The 20,957-nt window shown below is 37.3% G+C and overlaps 1 protein-coding gene across 1 annotated transcript; it reads right to left on the bottom strand.

The window, feature by feature from the left end:
- Positions 1–202: 202 nt before the first annotated feature.
- SNRNP48 (small nuclear ribonucleoprotein U11/U12 subunit 48) lies at positions 203–20,957 on the bottom strand. The gene is made up of 9 exons (XM_003272245.2): positions 20,771–20,957; positions 17,433–17,546; positions 17,105–17,165; positions 15,849–15,923; positions 9,435–9,623; positions 8,215–8,336; positions 5,471–5,559; positions 4,765–4,929; positions 203–2,129 (listed from the first exon to the last, which is right to left on the bottom strand). The coding sequence occupies exons 1-9, from the start codon at positions 20,924–20,926 to the stop codon at positions 2,081–2,083; spliced, it is 1,020 nt and encodes a 339-aa protein (XP_003272293.1). The 5' UTR covers positions 20,927–20,957; the 3' UTR covers positions 203–2,080.

Genomic DNA, 20,957 nt, shown 5'->3' with positions numbered 1-20,957 from the left:
TAGATCTTATGTGACAGGGCTGTGAAAATGCTTTTGTCAAAATTTAAAATTACAGACTAACAACTATGAGGTTGCAGGCACAGGGATCACACTGATGAAGGTATAAACCCTGCTCTCAAGTAGCTCATATCCAGTGAAAGGTTCAAAACACAAACAGGGAAGTACGTAAGATTAATTCGTTCAAGGATCAAACAAATGCCTCTTTTCACCCGATGCCATATTTTATTAAATAGTTTGCAGCAGTGACACTATAAAATGTGAGCTTTAAAGAACTCTGGTAACATTTTCAATCTCTTCCTTTCTCTGTACTGTTCTATTTTCCCCCAATTTCTCCAATCCACCCTAATTTTCACTTGTATCTTTCTTCTACAAAAAACCTACATATGCCAATTTTACTCTTCTTCCTTCCAGTTAGTAAAATCAGTGAAATCATAATTTAAAACAAAATTATAAATTGTCACACAATATGAAACAATATGAAATTCCTGATGATTCCAGTAGTTTTGATCTATAAAAGCAGCAATTTCATGATTCATCAGTCACTCCCAAGTCCTTGCTTTTACAATTTTTAAATGTGGATTTTATATATTTAGAAATTAAGTACAATGGCAGCAATATGACTATATATTGGCAAGTAACCTGGTGATTTCCAATTTATAAATCTGAGAGCTGTTTCCCATACCTGAAGCCTAACAGCCAATCTGATCCAAATCCAATCTTTCTGTCATTGTCAGCTACTTGTTAAAATAATAAGATTTCATTTCTACTTGGAAACAAAATCTTTAACCTGAGTTTCCAGTATTCAAAATATTGCTATTTAGATGTCAGATGCTTAACATTTCATGCCAAAGTCTCACCTGAATGATCTGACATACGATAGAACATACTACTCAGCAACAAAAAAAAATGGACAACTGACACACAGGGATCAATCTCAAAAATCTGCAGAGAGGAAGAAGGCAGAGTACATACTGCAGTATTCTATGTACATGAATTCTACAATGGATAGATCTAATCAATGGTAACCAAAAGCAAATCTGTGGCTGTCTAGGGCTAGGGGTAGAGGAACTGATTGGGAAAGGGGGTATGAGAATTTTGGGCAATGAAAATATTTGTATCTTGATCGTGACGGTGGCTGCACAGAGGTATGAATCTGTCAAAACCCAATAAAATACACACTTAAAAAGGGTGCAATAAATGTAAGTAAATAGTACCTCAATTCACTTGATTTACAAAACACAACATGACAGTATATTTTAAATTAAATGAAACATGAATACCTTATTTTTTTAAAAAATTAATGTGTTAATGGATAAAGCTAAAGTTCCCTGACCACCCTCCCAATCCTGATTTGCACCCCTAATCTCTCATCTATACCCCCTACTTAATGTTAGAACTTTGGTGTGGATTCTTCTGAATCTTTAAAAATAGATTTACGTATATTATATAGCCATAGAGAATGCATAGTATTGTTTTGTACATATATATAATTTGTATATCACTTTCTACAACTTGCTATTTTCACTGAGCATTATGTTTTTGAGACCAATCCAGGTTAATATGGATCTAGATTCTTTTAACTCCAATACAATAATCTATCCTATGACTACATCATATTTTAATTAGGCCATTTCTCTTCAATATTTAGATTGTTTTTCCCTACTACAATTCACCATTGTAGTGGTAAACAGTAGTCGCCACTGGGGTGAGGACAGAACCGCAGGTGGTGTTCTAAGGGTTATTAGCCTTATTTATAAGATGTAGTTATAAGATGAGAATGTATTCATGTTTAATTTACATATGATAAATATTGACTTAATTAAAGAATTTTGAGATACATATATTAGCAAAAAGAACAAAACAAGATCAGTTATAGGAAGCAAATCATCTAATAAAAGATAAGGAAAACAAAGTTGTAGGGCCTAATAGTGTACTTATGGTTTGAAGCATATTTATTGGAAAATAATAAGCACTAAACAGATCATAAAAACATTCTCCTATGCAAAGGAATTCCAATTAATATATCTGTATATTGGTTATCAGGGCATAAGCATAATTAATATAGGTACAAGTGCTTCATTTATATTTTTTGCTTTCTTCTTTTATGACTATGGTGTCTTTCCCCATCCCTGAAATAAAAGAGGTATAAAAAAATGGTTATGATGGACATTTTAATATCAGAGCTTTAAAATAATTCAACAGTAATACACCACTTTCAACAGTAATACACTACTTTTAACATTCTATTTGAAATGAATTTTCTGGTTATCTATCATTTACATATACTCAAAGTTAATTTTAAAGCAGAACTTCAAAGCGTAATTTAAAAAAAATCATTTTGATTATTCCTATTTCAGTTTTGTCTCTTAGTTTTCTTATTTGTTTGTTTGTTTTTTTGAGATGGAGTTTCACTCTTGTTGCCCAGGCTGGAGTGCGATGGCACAATCTCGGCTCACTGCAACCTCCGCCTCCCGGATTCAAGCGATTTCTGCCTCAGCCTCCCAAGTAGCTGGGATTTCAGGTGTGAACCACCACACCCGGCTATTTTTTGTATTTTTAGTAGAGACGGGGCTTCACCACGTTGACCAGGCTGGTCTCGAACTCCTGACCTCAGGTGATCCACCTGCCTCGGCCTCCCAAAGTGCTGGGATTACAGGCATGAGCCACCACGCCTGGCCTGTCTCTTAGTTTTAATAATGCATTTTTCATACATACTCTTAAAAAAAAAAAAACACTGTTTCATTCTAAATGAATGTTTTACTTGTTCTGGTTTACATCAGGTAAACCAAGTCCCTATAATTCAGTCCACCCCAGGGTTGGATATCAAAGATTAGCCTGTTGAGAAGTATTTCTTGCTTATATCCAGTTTATCTTCTTTAAATAAAAACTATAAACTATTTAATGTTTAGATTTTGAGGACTTCTAATGTATTTAAGTCAACAGGGATTGATTAGAGATGTCAAAAATTACTTAAGTAGAAGAAGCACTATAGTTATTATAAAACAGCATATGAATCAAAAAGGATTACTAAGCGAATATTTCATTTGTATAAGGACTAAGTCATAGGCGGCTTTAAACCTAATTAACTGAATGACAGTAACATGAACAAAATTACCAAACCAAGACAATAAGCTTTAATTCCTGATTACTAGTGGCCCTGGAGAGACAGGATATTATTTGAGAGCCTAATATTTGAAAGTACTTTGTGTATAAAACTAAATAAGATACAGACCTTGCCTTCATGGAGCTCACGGTCTAGCAGCGATAATAATAACTATTAAGCTCAAGAACAACTATGAGCTAGGTAGGGTGGCAACAAAATGGAAAAGATGATCAGCTCTGCTTAAACAAGTGAGAAAAAGGCTTCAGGAAATGGCTGAGATGGGTCTTAAAGGATGAGGAGGAGTTTACCAAGTAGGCTTTTAAAAAGAGGTAGGCAGCAGAACACAAAAGTGGAAAGGCATAGATGTGGCACAGTGTGGATGAGGAACTCTAAGTAACTCAGGCTGGCTAGAGCACAAGTTATGCATTTCATGGCGTAGCAGCAAAATACAAGAAGTAGGTAGGAGCCAGGATCCAAGAAGTCTTGAGAGCCATTCAAAAGAATGTGAATTTTGCCACTGAAGAGTTCTCATTTTTTTTGAGACAGGGTCTCACTTTGTTGCCCAGGCTAGAGTGCAGGGGTGAGAACACGGCTCACTGCAGCCTCAACCTCTCAGGCTCAAGCAATCTTCCTGCTTCAGCCCAAGTGGCTAGGACCACAGGTATGCACCACCACACCCGGCTAATCTTTGTATTCTTTGTAGAGACAAGGTTTTGCCAGGTTGCCCTGGCTGGCCTTGAACTCCTGAACTCAAGTGATCCACCTGCCTCAGCCTCCCACAGTGTAGGGATTATAGACATGAGCCACCATGCCAGACCGCCACTGAAGAGTTCTATAAGGTGACTATTTACTCTAGCAGTATACAAGGGAATGGAATCATATGCAGTAAGTTTAGAGACAAGTAGAAAAATTAGGAAAATGACCATCATTTCATTAGGAACTGACCAGATGATAAGGAGTGGAAGGAAGTATCTAAAATGACCCCTTGATTTCTGGCTTACGTTAATAGATGAGAGTCATCTCTGTAACCAGGACAGTAATGCTGGGGAAAGAGGAGCAGGTTGAGAAAAATGTAAGTTTAGTTCTAGACCTGATGAACTTGAGATCCAGGTACATGCCTTGTAAGCAGCTGGACTACAGAAATAGACCTCAAATGATTTAGATTTACTAATTCGGTATTAATTCATATCTCTCAAGCTATCAAAATTTTACTAACAAGGGCAAAATTGACTGTCAAAATTAAGATGTTCTCTCTGACCCTATATACCCTTATTTGAGGAATTAGCAGGAAAAAGAAAGAAAGAATAAGAGAAAGAGGAAGGAAGGAATGAGCAGAAGAAAGGGATCTAGGAAAACACGTGTTTAACAGTTAATGTCCTGCCTAGACAATACTTTCATATGTCCTGTTTAGGAAGCAAGCAAGTAAGAGATAAAAAAGGGAAAAAAAATATCCAATCACATACGTAGAGATCTATGTCACTAGAGTGGTGGTTATTTGAACTGAACTATAATGAATGTTAAGAATCATCGTCAATTGCTTACTCTCCTTACTTTAGCTTATTCTTAAAATCTATTTTCTCAGCATGGTCTACAACAGAAGAACCTGTTCTATTTTTAAAAACTACAGAATTCAACGTTGGATGATGCAGGGTTAGACCCACCTCTCTTTCCTTCTTCTTGACTCACAGTTTTTATCCTTATCTTTATTTCTTTTTCTTTTATGTGGGCTTCTACTCCTATCCCTTCTATGTCGTGAACACTCAGCATCCAAATAGCTTCCCCCAGACTGCCGTGAATCTACTGAAGCTGATCGCCTTTCTTCATTCCTAAAACATAGAAAAGAATGTTAGTTTGTTTTACCACTGGTCTCCAGTATACATACACAGACACACCAGTCTAAAGTGTAATATTCTATATCAAACCAATGGTAGATACGGTGTAAATATGCACAATCTTATAACCCATATAAGAGGACAAATAAACACAGCTCTTAACTCATTTATGCCTGAGGTTGCAATTTTTTTAATTTTTGCAATGAGACCTTGGCGATGACCTTGAGCAGTAGGACATAAATAACTCCCACATGCTTGGTGTTCCGATAATGGAATACTAGGCATAAATGTTAGTATGTTTTGCTATTTAAATATTTCACTAATATGGCTATCCCCCTGAAAACTGTCAAAGGGTAATGTCAGAACAACTCTGGTATAATAACCCTGGGCACTGACAACAAAAAACAATAAGCATTTTCATGAGTTTACTGTGTGCTATCAAGGGTTTTGGAAATGCTAAAATTTAACAATTATAAGTTAATTGTTATCCGTTATCAAAGAGAGAGTATTTTCACCAATAAAGATACTGACGTACTTTTCGGCATCATCCTCTGCCTTCTCTTGTTCTTCTTGCCAATGATTGCTGAGTTCTTCCATGTGCACATTTATCACATCTCGAATCACCTTGGGAGAGGTAAGCACCGAGCCTCAGGTAAGAAAACTGCTCAAAAAATTAAGACTATAACGCTAGAAAAATCAGTGCTAACAATCAAATATTCACTAAGCGCTATGACATAATGGACTGTGGGACTTGTGCAGTTTAGAGAACACAGAAAAGGCAATGGTCAAACTGGAGTATGAATAGTAGATAAAAGTTTTATAGCAATATTAAATTTGAAGTTGCTATAACTGTACTACCTTTATGTGAGAAAATATCTCTGTTCTTAGGAAATACATACTAGGGAAAAAGGGTTATGAGGTATGTAATTTAACCCTTAAAGAATTCAGGGGAAAAAAATATGTACAGATCAAGATCGAGAGAGTGAAAAATGTGCAGAGAGAGTGAGAGTGCCAATGAGAAGCTATGTGGCAAAATGCTAACAATGGGTGATCTGGGTAAAGGCAGTATGGGAGTTCTTGGCACTATTTTTAGTTTTGCAATTTATCTATTAGAGATTATTTACAAATGATTTTTTTTAAAACCTTATAATTAAGTCATCTTGACTTAATCATATGACTTAATAAGACAAAATATGAAACATACAGTCACTTCACAGACACTTTCTGAATGACTATAAAGAAACTTTCAAATAGGTAAGAACCATTTGAAAGTTTTTCCTTTCCTATTTACCCATGCCACCAAGCACAGGGTTAGTCACTGCAGAGGCAAAGACAAAACTAAAATAGGAGCTTACACTTCCCTCATGATTAAATAGAAAATGTTTTCAGAAAAAAGGTATAGGGGACACGGGGCAATCTCAGAAACACTATCATTCAGGCCTGACTGCATTTCTCCCCACCTTAAAGAAACTTTCAATGGCTCTCAAAGTAAAATGGAACAACATCCAAACTCCTTAATGAAGACTTCAAAGCCCTCCAGGATTTTACTACATCATATAGAACCTAGCCTCATCTCTCAGTGGAGAAGCCCTAAGCTCTAGCCACCCTGGGTTACTAATGAGTCTCTGAAAAACTCCTATACTTTTATCTGCTGTTCAGAATGCTAGTTCTTTCACCCGGAAAATCCTTATCCACCACTTCTCCTCCTCCACTATATTCTCCCATGGAAAACCTAAGATATGCCAAGGTCCAACCTAGCAGAGTGACATGAGTCACACACACCTATCTCAAGTTCCAGCTCTCGTGCTTCCCTGGCAGGCCTACAAGCCTCCCTGTCAGCAGGTCTACATAAGCGCCTTGAAGCCTGCTATTTGCACAGAACCCACTTAGCTCAGGCTCCACCACATAGGAAAGAGTCAATAAGGAGACATTCCTTTACTCCTCCTTGCTTCTCCCTTTCCCTCAAATGCTTCTCTATGAAGCCCTTGCCAATCTTTTATTTCAATTTTTGAAGCTGGGTGATGGGTACATAAGGGTTCCTTAGACGATGCTATCCACTTTCGTATATGTTTGAATATTTCCACAATAAAATATCAACTATAAAACCGTAAAGAATGCTAGCAGCAACATTTAAGCTTGATTACAAGGGTTATGAGACAAGAGAAGAAATAACTGATGAGCCAAGTATCTTAGGGACTATGAGAATCACCAAGGTAGTATGACAGGGACCCAGGTCTCTACTTGCGAAGGTAAGTCTAAAACACAGACTTTAATTGTAAAAAGAACAGCATAAAATTTAGAGCTAAGCTGTGTGGTACAGAGTTATTAGTACAATAAACTAGTGATAGATTAGTCAACTAGCACCTCATAGAAATGGTGGCCCTTAAACTCAACAAGATTTAAAATGGCAAAAACAGAGCATTTCAGGTAAGAAAGTAACAGGTAATAGGGCATGGAGGTAAGAATAATTATATGCAATCAGATATAGTTTAAGAGACATGCTTGACTAAAGCAAAATAAATGCTTGGGAAAAGGAGGCCAGATTATGGAAGGTCTTTTAAATCAGAGAGAAGTAAGAAATAATATGGGAACAATTAGGGAATCAATGAGGAAATTATTTGCAAAGTCTGGGTAAGGTAATTCATATACCAAAAAAATTCATCAACTCTAACGAGCCATTAAATGGCATCTGAAAATAAGTCTAGATATACACCAAGAGACCAATATATAAATAATGTATATCAATACATTTCTTAAGTCCAAATATTTACTAGAGTACATAAAAACATGCTTTCTGCCAAAAAAGATAATAGCTAATATTCATGAAGAAATTTGTGTTTGCATGCATTCTGTCAGTCAATTCTCATAACACCCTGCAAAGATTATATTATTATTATTATTATGAAAAGAAAACATTCAATCTAAAAAGCTCAAATAACTTGCTCAAGTCAAAGGGCCAATGAGAAACAGCAGAATCAAAAGTCAAGGTATGGTCTACCTAAAGCCCAAACTCATGTTCTTACCATGATACCCTACTACTTTCTCACAAGGAGATATCTTTTAAGGTTGTACAATTGTTTTATATAAGGTTCTTGTACTATGAAAGCCTTTGCCTGCTAAAGGGTGGATCTAGAAGTGATGGAACAGATACAAATCAGGTGTGGCCACCCTGAAGACACTTTCAGAAAATTTCCAACGAATTGTGGAAATTCATAGAAGAGATTTAGAAAATTACCTAAGGGAAATTCTTGTTATCAACAAAGATTATGTAAAACTTACCTCAGTATATGATTTCTTGGTTATGTGAACATTCTTGGCTCTATAGGACTGGCGTCTTCTTTTATAATCTCTTACTTCTGCCAGGATTTCAAGGTAGGATTTTGGACTTTTTCGACTGTTGTCTAATGAAAGAATAAAATAAAATTATTATATTCTTCAAAGCTTTTAAATTCTATGAATTATCAAATAAATACATGACAATCCTATATTTTAACTTGTTTCAAAGTAGCACATAAAAACATTCTAAAAATTGTATATTATTTATATATACGGGCTAAGTTTTATATCATTCCTTTTCTCCAGCCATTAGTTGAACACAAGAGTGCTTAGGTACATAGATTAAAGTAACAGCACAGTTGTAATATTCTTACAGAAAGAAGGTACATTTAATGTAAAAGTCAGAGTAAAACCTCAGGTACTGAGTAAATATCCCTCAGTATCCATGAAGAATTTGTTCAGGAACCCCCAAGGATATCAAAATCCATGGATGCTCAAGTCTCTGATATAAAATGGTGTAGTATTTGCATATAACCTACACATACCCTCCTGTACACTTGAAGTCATCTCTAAATTACTTTCAATACTTAATACAGGCTGGGTACAGTGGCTCACGCTATAATCCCAGCACTTTGGGAGGCCAAGACAGGAGGATCACTTGAGGCCAAGAGTTTGAGACCAGCCTGGCCAACGTAGCAAAACCCCATCTCTACTAAAAATACAAAAAGTAGCCAGGTGTGGTGGCACATGTCTGTAATCCCAGCTACTCAGGAGGCTGAGGCACGAGAATTGCTTGAGCTTGGGAGGCGGAGATTGCAACGAACTGAGATCGCGCTACTGCATTCCAGCCTGGGTGACAGAGTAAGACTCCATCTCAAAAAAACAAAAACAAAAAAACACCAAAAACCTGATACGATGTAAATGCTGTATGAATAGTTGTTAATATACTGTTTACGGAATTATGACAAGAATAAAAAGTCTCTACATGTATAGTACAGAGGCAACCACCCACTTTTATTTTTTCCAAATATTTTCAATCCACCGTTGGTCAAATTGATGGATATGGAACCCACAGACACAGAGGGCCAACTTCATGTCAATATTAAATAATACAAAACCATTTTACTCTAACTCAAAGTGGCCCGACAATTAAATCATCTTAATAACACTCATAGAATAAAATGATAACAAAGAAATGTAAAGCTATGATGTGCATCTCAAACCTTGATTGATTTTGGCAGCCAAGTCTACAAAGAGATCGCTGTCATTTTCAATAATTTGAGAATCAGAGCGCTTTTTCTTTGTCTCCTCAACTACGAAATCATAGAGGGCAAGACGATCAGCTTGAGTTAGATCACAAACAAACCGTTTGTGATTCAGAGGAACTTCAACAGGCAATGAAGAATAAATCCCTAAAGTAAAAATAAAATCACAAGAATAAACAATACATGAAGCATTGTGAACTTAAAATCTAATAATTATCTTTGAACATGTGCTTTAATAATGCAGTATTAACACAAACTTTTTTCATAATCCCTAAGTATACAACATATCAATCTAAGCAATAAATGACAAACAACAATTCTATCCTGAATGTTATATCCACAAAAAAAAATGTATTATGGATGTTTGCTATTCTCTCCAACAATATAACGACAGATCCCATGGAGGCAGGCAGGAATAATCACAAGAGACAATTTGCTCTAAGAAAGCCTTTTAGGTAACAATTTTTATAGCCATCTACAAAAGTAGTTATCTGTTGATATGCTTTTCCCCATCAAAGTTGGGAGAAAAAATGCTTTTAATAAGTAATATGCATTACAGTCCCTTTGAAAATAAACTATGGAAATATTAAAAACTGTGTAAAAAATATATTTTTGTATGAGACATCAAGCTAGATGGGCAATATTCAAAATATACCCCACTTGTGCAAGGACTTAGAGCTAGGGGCCACAAAATAATTAAGTACCAGAAATCCTACACCTCCTCACGCCAGGAAAGGACAGATTAAATTAAACTCATTTTAATTCCCTGAGGAGGAAGCATAGTGGCTTAACCAAATTAATTGAAAAAAATTAATAGCAGTGCCCCCCGGTAGTTACAGAATTTTCTAAAATCTGCTCATTAGTGGAAAAAAAGTAAATACAATACCTTGATATGATGTATTAAACATTGAAGAAAATTTTTGTTTTGAGATTCAAATTTTCTCAAATAAAAAAATGATTGGAACTGTAAAAAAAGCAATTTAAAACAATTCTTTCTAGACTTCATTATTCACTAATGCAAACAATGAACACGAGCTACTAAAGGAATCCTTTTATTGTTTGCTAACTTATTCTAAAGTAGTAACTGGTTCATAGAACAACATAAAATCAGTAGCTCTTTCCAGATACTTGCATTTGATAAAGTCTAACCTCATTAAGTTCCTAAGTAGAGGCAAAAAGAATTCAAATAAGAGCATACTATGAACTAAGCATTACAACAAAAAAGAGGTACTACTTGTCTACATATTAAGAGGAGAGCTGCAGTGAATCTGAGGCCATGGTTTAACACGGCTACAGATAACAATATATGGCCATTTTTACTAGTCAAAGGGTTTTCAATTAATGGGAAAAAAAGGGTTCCCTTTCAAGTCAATTTTATTCTAATTATAGTAGGCATTTCATAATACAAAATTATAAAAACAGCTTTGATAAGCCTAATTCCTTTGAATATAGGCTATAAAAATTTGGGAGAAAAACACAAAGATTAGAAAATAATGATGTATTACAAACAAGCTCCATATAAACCTTTGCCTGTTATTTTTAAACAAAGAAATATAATTTCCTTCTTAAGTTATTTTAGCATTTTCTTCAATTTCATCTTAAATTTCTTTATGATGAAGACTGATACTTAAATTCCTTGTAATTCAACCAAAATTCCAATTCAAGACTATAATATGTGACAGGTATTAAGATAAAGTTTAGAAATTTGAGTGATACTTTTAAAAGGATATCATTTGCAAAAAGGATACTGCATATCTTTAAATAAGGAGTACATTCAGGTTCCTAATTCCTCTTTATACTCACCCCAATTACTGAAAAAGAAAAAGTACAGGAAAGGTTAAGCAACAAACTGCATTCAATTCATTCGGAACATAGATATTTCTGACAACAAAAAGGATAAACATAAATAAACTTATATTTACATAAAATGTAAATTTTCAAAATGCATGTTTCTAAATGATTTAAAGGTACATATGAATGTACTATAATTATAATAACTCTAAGACCCTTTGGCTGCCTGTTTTTGCAGGTTTTTTGTGGCAAAATATATATAACATAAAATTTAACATTCTAACCAATTTTTCAGTGTACTGTTCAGAGACATGAAGTGCATTCACATTGTTGTGCAACCTCTATCCATCTCTAGAACTTTTTCATCACCCCAAATTGAAACTCTAATCTATTGTTTTAATAATGCCAATTCTCATTCTTGTTACTTTTGTCATCAAAGGGGATCTTAAACATCTAACATACAACATTAAATAGTACTAGTAGGTGTTGTCGCAAAGATACAAATTCAGAATTTTAGGGGGAATTCATTCAGAGTCAATTCCTTAACATTACAGATAAAGAAATTAAGTGTCATAGAAGTAACACGACTTGCCCAAAGTCTCACAAGTGATAGGAACAAACTGGATCTAAAGCCATCCTATCCTGTCTTTTTAAGTTTCTTTGATAGTACACTGATCTTCATATCATGGCCATGACTCAAACACACTTTACGATACTGAAGTATACAACCTGAATATTTAATATTGAAAGAAGATAAACCACTAAACATAAAATGATTGTTTATGATTGAAATATCTTGGTTAAAAAATTAACCGAAGTAACTATATCTGAAAATAAGTATGTAGATCGAATAGCTGTACGAGCTTTCATAAAGATTGAGAATTCTGTACACTGAGTTTAGGCCTGACATGACAGATGAAATGAAAACATACATATAAAACCTTGTCAAAAAACTTACATTGTAGTGTGTAACAAACAAAATATGAATTAGATGGAGAAATGTAAAATTTTTCATGTTAGTCATTCTCCCTTCAAAGTAAATACATCAATAAGATATTTAAAGAAAGTCCTGTCCTGAGGGAAAAGATCTTAAAATGTCTAAGACATAAGTGAGCCACAAAAATAATCTGTTGAGAAATTGCGTAACTCTACAGAGGCTATAAAAAATTTTTTTTTTTTTTTTTGAGACAGAGTCTCACTCTGTCGCCCAGGCTGGAGTGCAGTGGCGCCATCTTGGCTCACTGCAACCTCCACCTCCCAGGTTCAGGTGATTCTCCTTCCTCAGCCTCCTGAGTAGCTGGGATTACAGGCACGCACCATAGCGCCTGGCTAATTTTGGTATTTTTAGTAGAGACAGGGTTTCACCATGTTGGCCAGGCTGGTCTTGAACTCCTGACCTCAGGTGATCTGCCCACCTTGGCCTCCCAAAGTGCTGGGATTACAGGCGGGAGCCACTGCACCCGGCCAAAAAAAAATTTTTAAAGAAGGTTAAAGATCATATAAAGTTACTGTTGGCCAGGCGCGGTGGCTCCCGCCTGTAATCCCAGTACTTTGGGAGGCCATGGTGGGCAGATCACAAGGTCAGGAGATCAAGACCATCCTGGCTAACACGGTGAAACCCTGTCTCTACTAAAAAAATACAAAAAAATTAGCCGGGTGTGGTGGCAGGTGCCTGTAGTCCCAGCTACTCGGGAGGCTGAGGCAGAAGAATGGTGTGAACCCAGGTGGCAGAGCTTGCAGTGAGCCGAGATTGTGCCACTAAACTCCAGCCTGGGCGAGAGAGTGAGACTCCACCTCAAAAAAAAAAAGTTACGGTTAACAATTAAATCTTAATTTAAGATAGTGTAAGAATTCAAAATCAAAGTTCCTCTTACCTATCAAAAGAACTATTCATTCAAAGTAATTCTTTGCTTTTGAAAAGAACTAAGCTCAATGTCCAAATCTCCCTTATTACCATTATAAAAATTAAAAAGCAGAACATTTTCTAAATTATTCATATATATGAAACTCATCCATTTCATTATCTTAATATTACTTTCTGTACATTAATTTTCACTTAGACCATAGAAGCTACCAATTTTTGGAGCTAGGGCTTGTTTAGCATCCATTATCTCTGTCCCTCTCAACAACTCTATGAGAGTTTTGTATTACAGATAAGGAAACAAAAACTCAGTTATCATTATTAATACATGGCCAAGCAGCTACTTTTATTTCTTTAAAACAGGTTTACAAAAAGCAGAATAAACAATGAACAGCACTGATAGTCACAATTAGTATGCAGAGATACGAAGTTTGTGATATTTTTCCACTTAATCATGAAAGACATCATAAATAAATTTGAGCAATATCTAGAATCCTAGTCCACAAATTTTACTAAATGTAGGGTTTCTAACAGAAAATCAAACAACTCAGTTCAGAGTTTGTATCAAAATTCAGAACTTAGTTCTGGATCCACTTTGCTATTATCTAGCAGAGGCGAGTTACTTCACTTTTCTGTGCCTGTTTCCTCACCTATTATGGAGGGGAAAATATCTTTCAACTTATCACAAGTTTGTTGTGAAAGAGAAATGCAATTCATAAAAGAGCTTTTAAAAAAATAACCTTTTAAAAAAAAATACGGAGGACCTTTAGAACAAACACACTAGAACTTTATCATGTCTCTATCAGATAGAGTTTTTCTTATCTGTAAAATGCAGACACTGGATTAGATGATCTCCAAGTTCTCTTTCAGCTCTAAAATAAATTCAGTAAATCTAACCACTTAAGACTCAAATAAAGTCCTTTAAGTATTATTAACCCCTTCAAAAACCAAAAACCTCAACTTTTTTATGGGTACACTACCAGGGGATATGAGTAGAACCAATAGCAGAGGTCAAAAAAGGCTTGACTAGTCATAGCTCAGTAATCTCTCCGAATAAATAAAATGAGAGTCAACTCTCTCCCTCAAAGAAAAAAACCTGGAATTTCGCTGACAGGAACAAAAGTGGGAACTTCAAAACAAAAAATACAAGAAATGTGCTTCTGGCTGTTGTAGAGAACCCATGTAACATAGACAGCTAAGGATAAGATGGTCTTCCTTCTGAAGCCACAGTGCAACTCTGAGAAATCAAGTCCAGATACTGGCTTAGAACAGTATTTGGTAAAGATCCTCAATTTCAATGAGGGAGAAAAACAGCCATGACTACAGCCTGGTAAATATAATTCAGCTAGAATAAAGAATGAGGAAAAAAAGGTAAGCTGTCCAGAGAAAGCTACCTACAGAAGGTTCAAAGAAGACAATGCAGAAATCCTTATAAGAGAAGCTGTTCAGGTTTTGGCTAGATGTCATATCTACATTCATCAGAAATTTAAACTTTTATTAACTCGTTTGTCTATGTGTGTATGTGTGTTTTGTTTTTTTTGTTTTTTTTTTTTTGAGATGGAGTCTCACTCTGTTGCCCCGGCTGGAGTGCAATGGCGCAATCTTGGCTCACTGAAACCTCCGCCTCCTGGGTTCAAGCAATTCTTCCTGCCTCGGTCTCCTGAGTAGCTGGGATTACAGGTGCTTGCCACCATGCCCGGCCAATTTTTGTATTTTTTAGTAAAGACAGGGTTTTGCCATGTTGGCCAGGGTGGTCTTGAACTCCTGACCTCAGATGATCCAACCGCCTTGGCCTCCCAAAGTGCTGGGATGACAGGCGTGAGCCACTGTGTCTGGCCTATGTCTATGCTTTTGATGGATTAAGTTTTCTTTCAATTTCCTAAAAGCTTATGCTTAAAACTTTTAACCTACTCTCTGCTGAGGTTCCCAGGGAGAAACTCTTTAACCCAGCTCTAAAGCTGGGCATGAAAGGATCTATTAACATGAATCCTCTGAAATTATATGTAAAACTTTTGTGTTTGTACTTTTTTTCTGAGAAGGGGATCCCAAGCATTCATCATCTCAAACCAACTCACTTACTGGGTAGCAATCTGAGGGTAGCTGTGGAGACTAATCTCTTTTAGCCTAAGCCTTTTCTTTACACTGCATTTCAACACTCTAAAGAGAGGAAATCTCAGGGTAAAAGAGCCTCACTCAGTGGCATTTATAGATGTTCCTTGACTTACATGGGGTTACATCCCGATAAACCCATCATAAACTGAAAATACCGTTAAGTTGAAAATGCAGCCCAATGTCTGATAAAAGAATCACTAGTACTTAAAGTCTAAAACCTTGTGATTGTGTATTGTTTTTACAACACCACAAAATTGAAAAAATCCTAAATTAAATAAATCATCATTAAGTTGGGACCACCTGTATTTACTAAATAATAATTTTTTTAATTAGCCACAAGACAATCTCACCTATAAATTGCCAGGTAATTCCAAAGGATGAACCCCTAGCTAAGATAGTGTCCTAGTGAGACTCTGGTGTATCTCAACAGGAAATATCTAACAAATGAAGTTGAAACGAAACAAATTAGCCCAATGTTAAATGTAAAACTTTACCTTTCCCAGGTAACAGTTTTCACAGGTTTTTCTTGAAGAAAATTAGTAACATGCTTATGAGAAAAATAATAATAATTTGATTCTTTAATTCACTTAAACTGTAATGCCACTTACTTTGATTGTAACAATCACTGTCTTTCCCAACTGCAGTTCTAGCTTGTTTAATTATCTGGAATTGTGAGTCCTTATCTGTCAAAAAAAAAAAAATCCATAAATACAATATGACTCATCAGTGACCACAATTAAATTATTAACTGGTTTCTGATCCAAGCCCTTTGGGCACGTGGACAAACCTTCCAGAATCTTTTTTTTTTTTTTTTTTTTTTTTTGAGACGGAGTCTCACTCCGTCGCCCAGGCTGGAGTGCAGTGGCGCAATCTCGGCTCACTGCAAGCTCCGCCTCCCGGGTTCACGCCTTTCTCCTGCCTCAGCCTCTCCGAGTAGCTGGGACTACAGGCGCCCGCCACCACGCCCGGCTAATTTTTTGTATTTTTAGTAGAGACGGGGTTTCACCGTGGTCTCGATCTCCTGACCTCGTGATCCGCCCGCCTCGGCCTCCCAAAGTGCTGGGATTACAAGCGTGAGCCACCGCGCCCGGCCCAGAATCTTAAGAAACATCCACATCCCTGTCTATGAAATCTGAACACAGAATCCTTTCAGATTTATCTACAGCCCAGCAAGTAATCAGACTTCAAGCAGTTCATGCCTATAATTAGGCACGCCGCAGTGGCAGTGACAAACTTTACTGACCAATAATAGCTGACATTCTTGAAGCCTGTGCTGTAATGGTCACAACTCTGTGACCCTCTAGCTAAGTGCCTGACTCCAGCTAAGTGCCTGACACTATTCTAAGAATATTATCTATATATATCACTCAATCTTTGCAAAGTGCTATTATAACCATCTCCATTTTATAAAGAAATTTAGGCAACAAACAGGTTAATTACCTCGCTGAAAGTCACATCTTTCATTTTAAAAACAGGAGTTGAATCAGGACATTCTTTTTCCAGAGCCCAAGACTGTAACCTCTATATATGCTATGAATCCCTGGAACACATGTCCATCTTCAGTCTCATCCTTCAATCTGTGTCACATGCTCAAATTTTTGTTGTAACTGAGAAAGAAGGTGTCTGCTGTACTATACAAAGCTTTGTAAGGTTTTCACTGCCTATTAATACAAGCCTGGTCTCTAAACTTCAGATTATGTGAATTAGTTGCCTTGTACATTAATTAATTCTACATTCTCTTAAGGTACTAAACGTTCTTCTTTGTCATAAGCATGCTTATACAATCCATTCTTTTGATAATGCAAAAATGAAAAATCAATATCTACACTAAGATATTTTTAAATTATAATAACTTAATACTTACTCAAAGTAATCGAAGGTATCTTCACATTTTCATAGAAAAACTCAGGATTATACATTTCATCCTGAAAAAAAAAATCTTAGTGTTCTTAAGTATCAGATAATTGACTATTTTAAGACTTGACATAAAAAATAGATTAGTATCACTTAATGATTTCTCACAATAATTTGTGCAATTAGGCAAGTACCATTCTACCCTTCAGGTAGGGGCTATTATTTTATGTCAGTGAACCTCACATTGTAACTTCCAAAAATTGTGAATTAATGCGTAAGATGCATGACACATATATATATTTTATATATATATAAAAAATATGGTAAATATATGGTACCTCTTCTTCTTTGGTATAGCCCATTTTCCTCAATCTACAAGATGCCATGTGCTTTGCTAAAGATGATTTAGGCATGTGATGATTGGAATCGTATGGACATATCACAACTTCATCCTATAAAAATCAAACAGAAACAAAGAAAATAGGTACATAATATTTAAATAAATAATTATTACCATTAAATGTTTACCATTTAATTATGTACCAGTACTGTATAGTGCATCCTCTTCTACAGGCCTCTCTCAACCTCCATGTGGTTGTGCATTAAAGAAAAATAAAACTCCTTCAACCCCTAACTCCCTAAATGCCCCATCCTCTCTCCACTCCTTCAAAGCCTAACTCTTTGAAAGATGTATTTACACTCAGTGTCTAAACAACCTCACCTCACCTATAACGATTCCTCACTTGTTGCCACCATCACCCCACTGAAACCAGTCAATAGGTCACTAATAACCTTGCTACTAAAGCCAAAGAACATGTCGCTGTCTTGTCTTATCTGAACTCTTGGAAGGTCACACTCCAATTGTCCATCGGTGATTCTGACACACCCCTCATGTTCTTTCTACCGCTCTGGCTTCTACTTTGTCTCCTCTAAATATTCTAAATATCTGTCTTCCTTGCTCTATTTGTCCCCCTTTAGATGTTGGTTTTCATGTAAGTATTAATATAACCACTGACCTTTTGCTATTTAATATATGCTTACTGAAAGATCTCAAAGCTACAACTCTCACTATACAGTGAGGACTCCCAAAATTTAGATCTTTATACCTTGTTTCTCTCCAGTACCGTATACTAAAGACACCAAAAGTTCAACACAAACAAAAATAAATTCATTATATTCATTGTCTCCCAACCCTCAAACCTATTCCTCTTGTACTTTTCTATTTCAGTGAAAGGTCCCCCTTGCTCAAGCAAGAAACTACTTCTTCTCCCTCATCACCCATATCCAATCAATCACCTAGTCCTGCCAATTTAACTCCTAAATATTTCTGAAAATCCCTCAACATCCTCCATCCCCACTGCCACTTCCCCAACTCAGGGTATCATCAACTCTCTCCTGGAATACAACACCATCTCCTGACTATGCTCGCTTGCTCTCTCTCACTCTTGCTCTCTCTCTCTGCTTCCAGTCTTGCTGCCCTCCACTTCAGTTTCCATCCTGTGGCTGGTTTGAATTCCAGCTCTGCCACTTACTGGCTGCATGAAACTGGGTGAGGTACTTAATCTCTCTTTGCCTCATTTTCTATTATATAAAATGAAAATAACAGCAGGACCTCTCTCACAAAGTGATTGTGAAGATTTAAAAAAGTATACCAAAGTTTATACACATAAAGGAATTCAAATAGGGCCTGGTACATAGCAAGCATTCAATAAATGTATGCTATTATTTTATTAAAAGGTAAATGTGATTATAATATGCCCTGCCTTAAAATAATTCCATACCTCCCCACTGCCTTCATTAAAAAAAAAAAAAATCTAGACTTTCTAATATGGCTGACAAGGACCTTTAAGATCTGACCTCTACCCACTATCATCATTCTACTCTAACTCTACACCCTGTGCTCTAGCTATCCTTAACTACTTGAGGCTTCCTGATCTGGTCACTCCCTCGTCTCCGAACTTCTACACATGCTGTTGATGCTTCTTCCCCTCACCCCCAAACCCCCTAGCTAATTCGACTCTTATTTATCAGCTTAGAATTCACTTTGTCCAGGAAGCCTTTGTTGACCACCACTTTGTCCACCACAGCCTATAATAAACTGTACTATAGCAATTCCAACCCCACCCATCATAGACCCATGATAATATAATGGTTGAGTTATCCGTATTCCCCCTCACCACCACCAAACAATAAGCTCTGTGAGGACCAGGAACTGTAACTGTTGTTCACTAAATTTCAGTACTAAAACACCGGTGGAAATCCTAACTGCCATTTACTAGCAGTGTATCCTTCAACAAATTATCACCTCTGTGTCCCTTTCCTCGTCTATAAAATGTGGCCAAAAATACCCACCTCATAGGGTTATTTTGAGTATTAAATGAAGTAATGTAAGTGGCACAAACAAAGTGCTATTTAAATGTTAATACAAGGAATCCAATGTTACTGCAATGCTGAGTAAACAACGTATGGAAGGGTCTGGTAAGCCCCACTCAATGGAATTCCCAGCTTCAAATACCCCTCTAAATGAACATTAAAGATTTCTCAATTTCCTCTGTGCTTTTAATACAATAAATAATGAATGGTATATACAGAAATCAAATATATTTTAAATGTCTCTGAGGAATCAGTCATGTAACTTAAACCCAGGAGAAATTATCACAGCATGGTAAACCCAGAAGTAATTTTAAAGATAATGAATTACCCCACATTGGAGCACTTCCCTTCCTCTCATTCCACCAAAAATACCCCACAAAGAAACAAAAATCACGACTGTTCACTCTAAATACACTTGCCTACATTTTTAAAAAAGCAATTCTAATGTCCACGGGAGTTGCCAGTTACCATCTCTTGGTGACAACCTTTAATAATCCTAGAATTGGTGCTGTCCCAGTCAGAAGTGTCCAATTTTAAGGCATAGAAAGGCGAACTGGCAAACTCCCAGCTCTCCTGACACCGAATCTGGTGCAACTGCGGAATCCATATGACAGATGACAATGCAAACCGCCAATCCCTCTGCAGCGCTCTGAGACACATTCACTTACTTTCTAAATAAATACCAAATCTGCCATTCCCTCCTCACTCAACACATCTTCCTGCAGTTTGTTTGTTTTTTGAGACAGGGTCTTGCTTTGTCACCCAGGCTGGAATGCAGTGGAGGGATCTCGGCTCACTGCAGCCTCGACCTCCTGGGCTCAAGCGATCCTCCCACCTCAGCCTCCCAAATAGCTGGGGCCACAGGCTCGCACCACCACACCCGGCTAATTTTTGTACTTTTGGTAGAGAAGAGGTTTCACCATGTTGCCCAGGCTAGTCTCGAACTCCTGGGCTCAAGGGATCCTCCCGCCTTGGCCTCTCAAAGTGCTAGGATTACAGGCGTGCGCCACCGCGCCCAACCCCCCGTTTTCTTTAAACTCGAAGTTTTGCGGGAGGAGGGCCGCACTGGAGGTCGATGTGGAGCCTTCGGGAGTCCCTCGCGCACCCCAGCCCGGGACCCAGGGACATCAGGGTTACTCCAGGGCCCGCGGCGCCCGTCGGGTCCCGGGCGCCCATCGCCGCTCTGCACAAGGACGAGGACTCCTCGCCCTTCCCTCCGCGGCTGCCAAAGCGGATCTCCCTTCTTCCAGAGAAGACTGCGGGCCGACAGTCCCCGAAACGGCCCCGCGGCCGCGCCCCTCACCTCCGCCGCCTCCTCTTCCCCGGGATCCAGACTATCTAGGTCCCAGCCCAGGGACGCCGTCACCTCCTCCAGCGTCCGGCAGCAGCTTTCCACGAACTCGTTCAGCTCCTCCTGCAGCCGCCGCCGCTCCTCCACAGGTGGAGGCTCGCCCTCCATAGCTGCAGCCCACCCGCCAAGAGGAAGCAGC

The sequence above is a fragment of the Nomascus leucogenys genome, chromosome 8 (genome assembly GCF_006542625.1).
Source record: "Nomascus leucogenys isolate Asia chromosome 8, Asia_NLE_v1, whole genome shotgun sequence".
In the NCBI taxonomy this organism is placed as follows: domain Eukaryota; kingdom Metazoa; phylum Chordata; class Mammalia; order Primates; family Hylobatidae; genus Nomascus; species Nomascus leucogenys.
This window is presented reverse-complemented; position numbering and strand designations above follow the sequence as displayed.

Coding starts and splice junctions, on each gene's coding strand:
- SNRNP48 (XM_003272245.2), bottom strand. CDS start 20,926: ATGGAGGGCGAGCCTCCACCTGTGGAGGAGCGGCGGCGGCTGCAGGAG. Junction 17,166..17,432: donor GCTATACCAAAGAAGAAGAG/GTACCATATATT, acceptor TTTTTTTTTCAG/GATGAAATGTATAATCCTGA. Junction 5,560..8,214: donor CCAAGAAATCATATACTGAG/GTAAGTTTTACA, acceptor ACCTCTCCCAAG/GTGATTCGAGATGTGATAAA.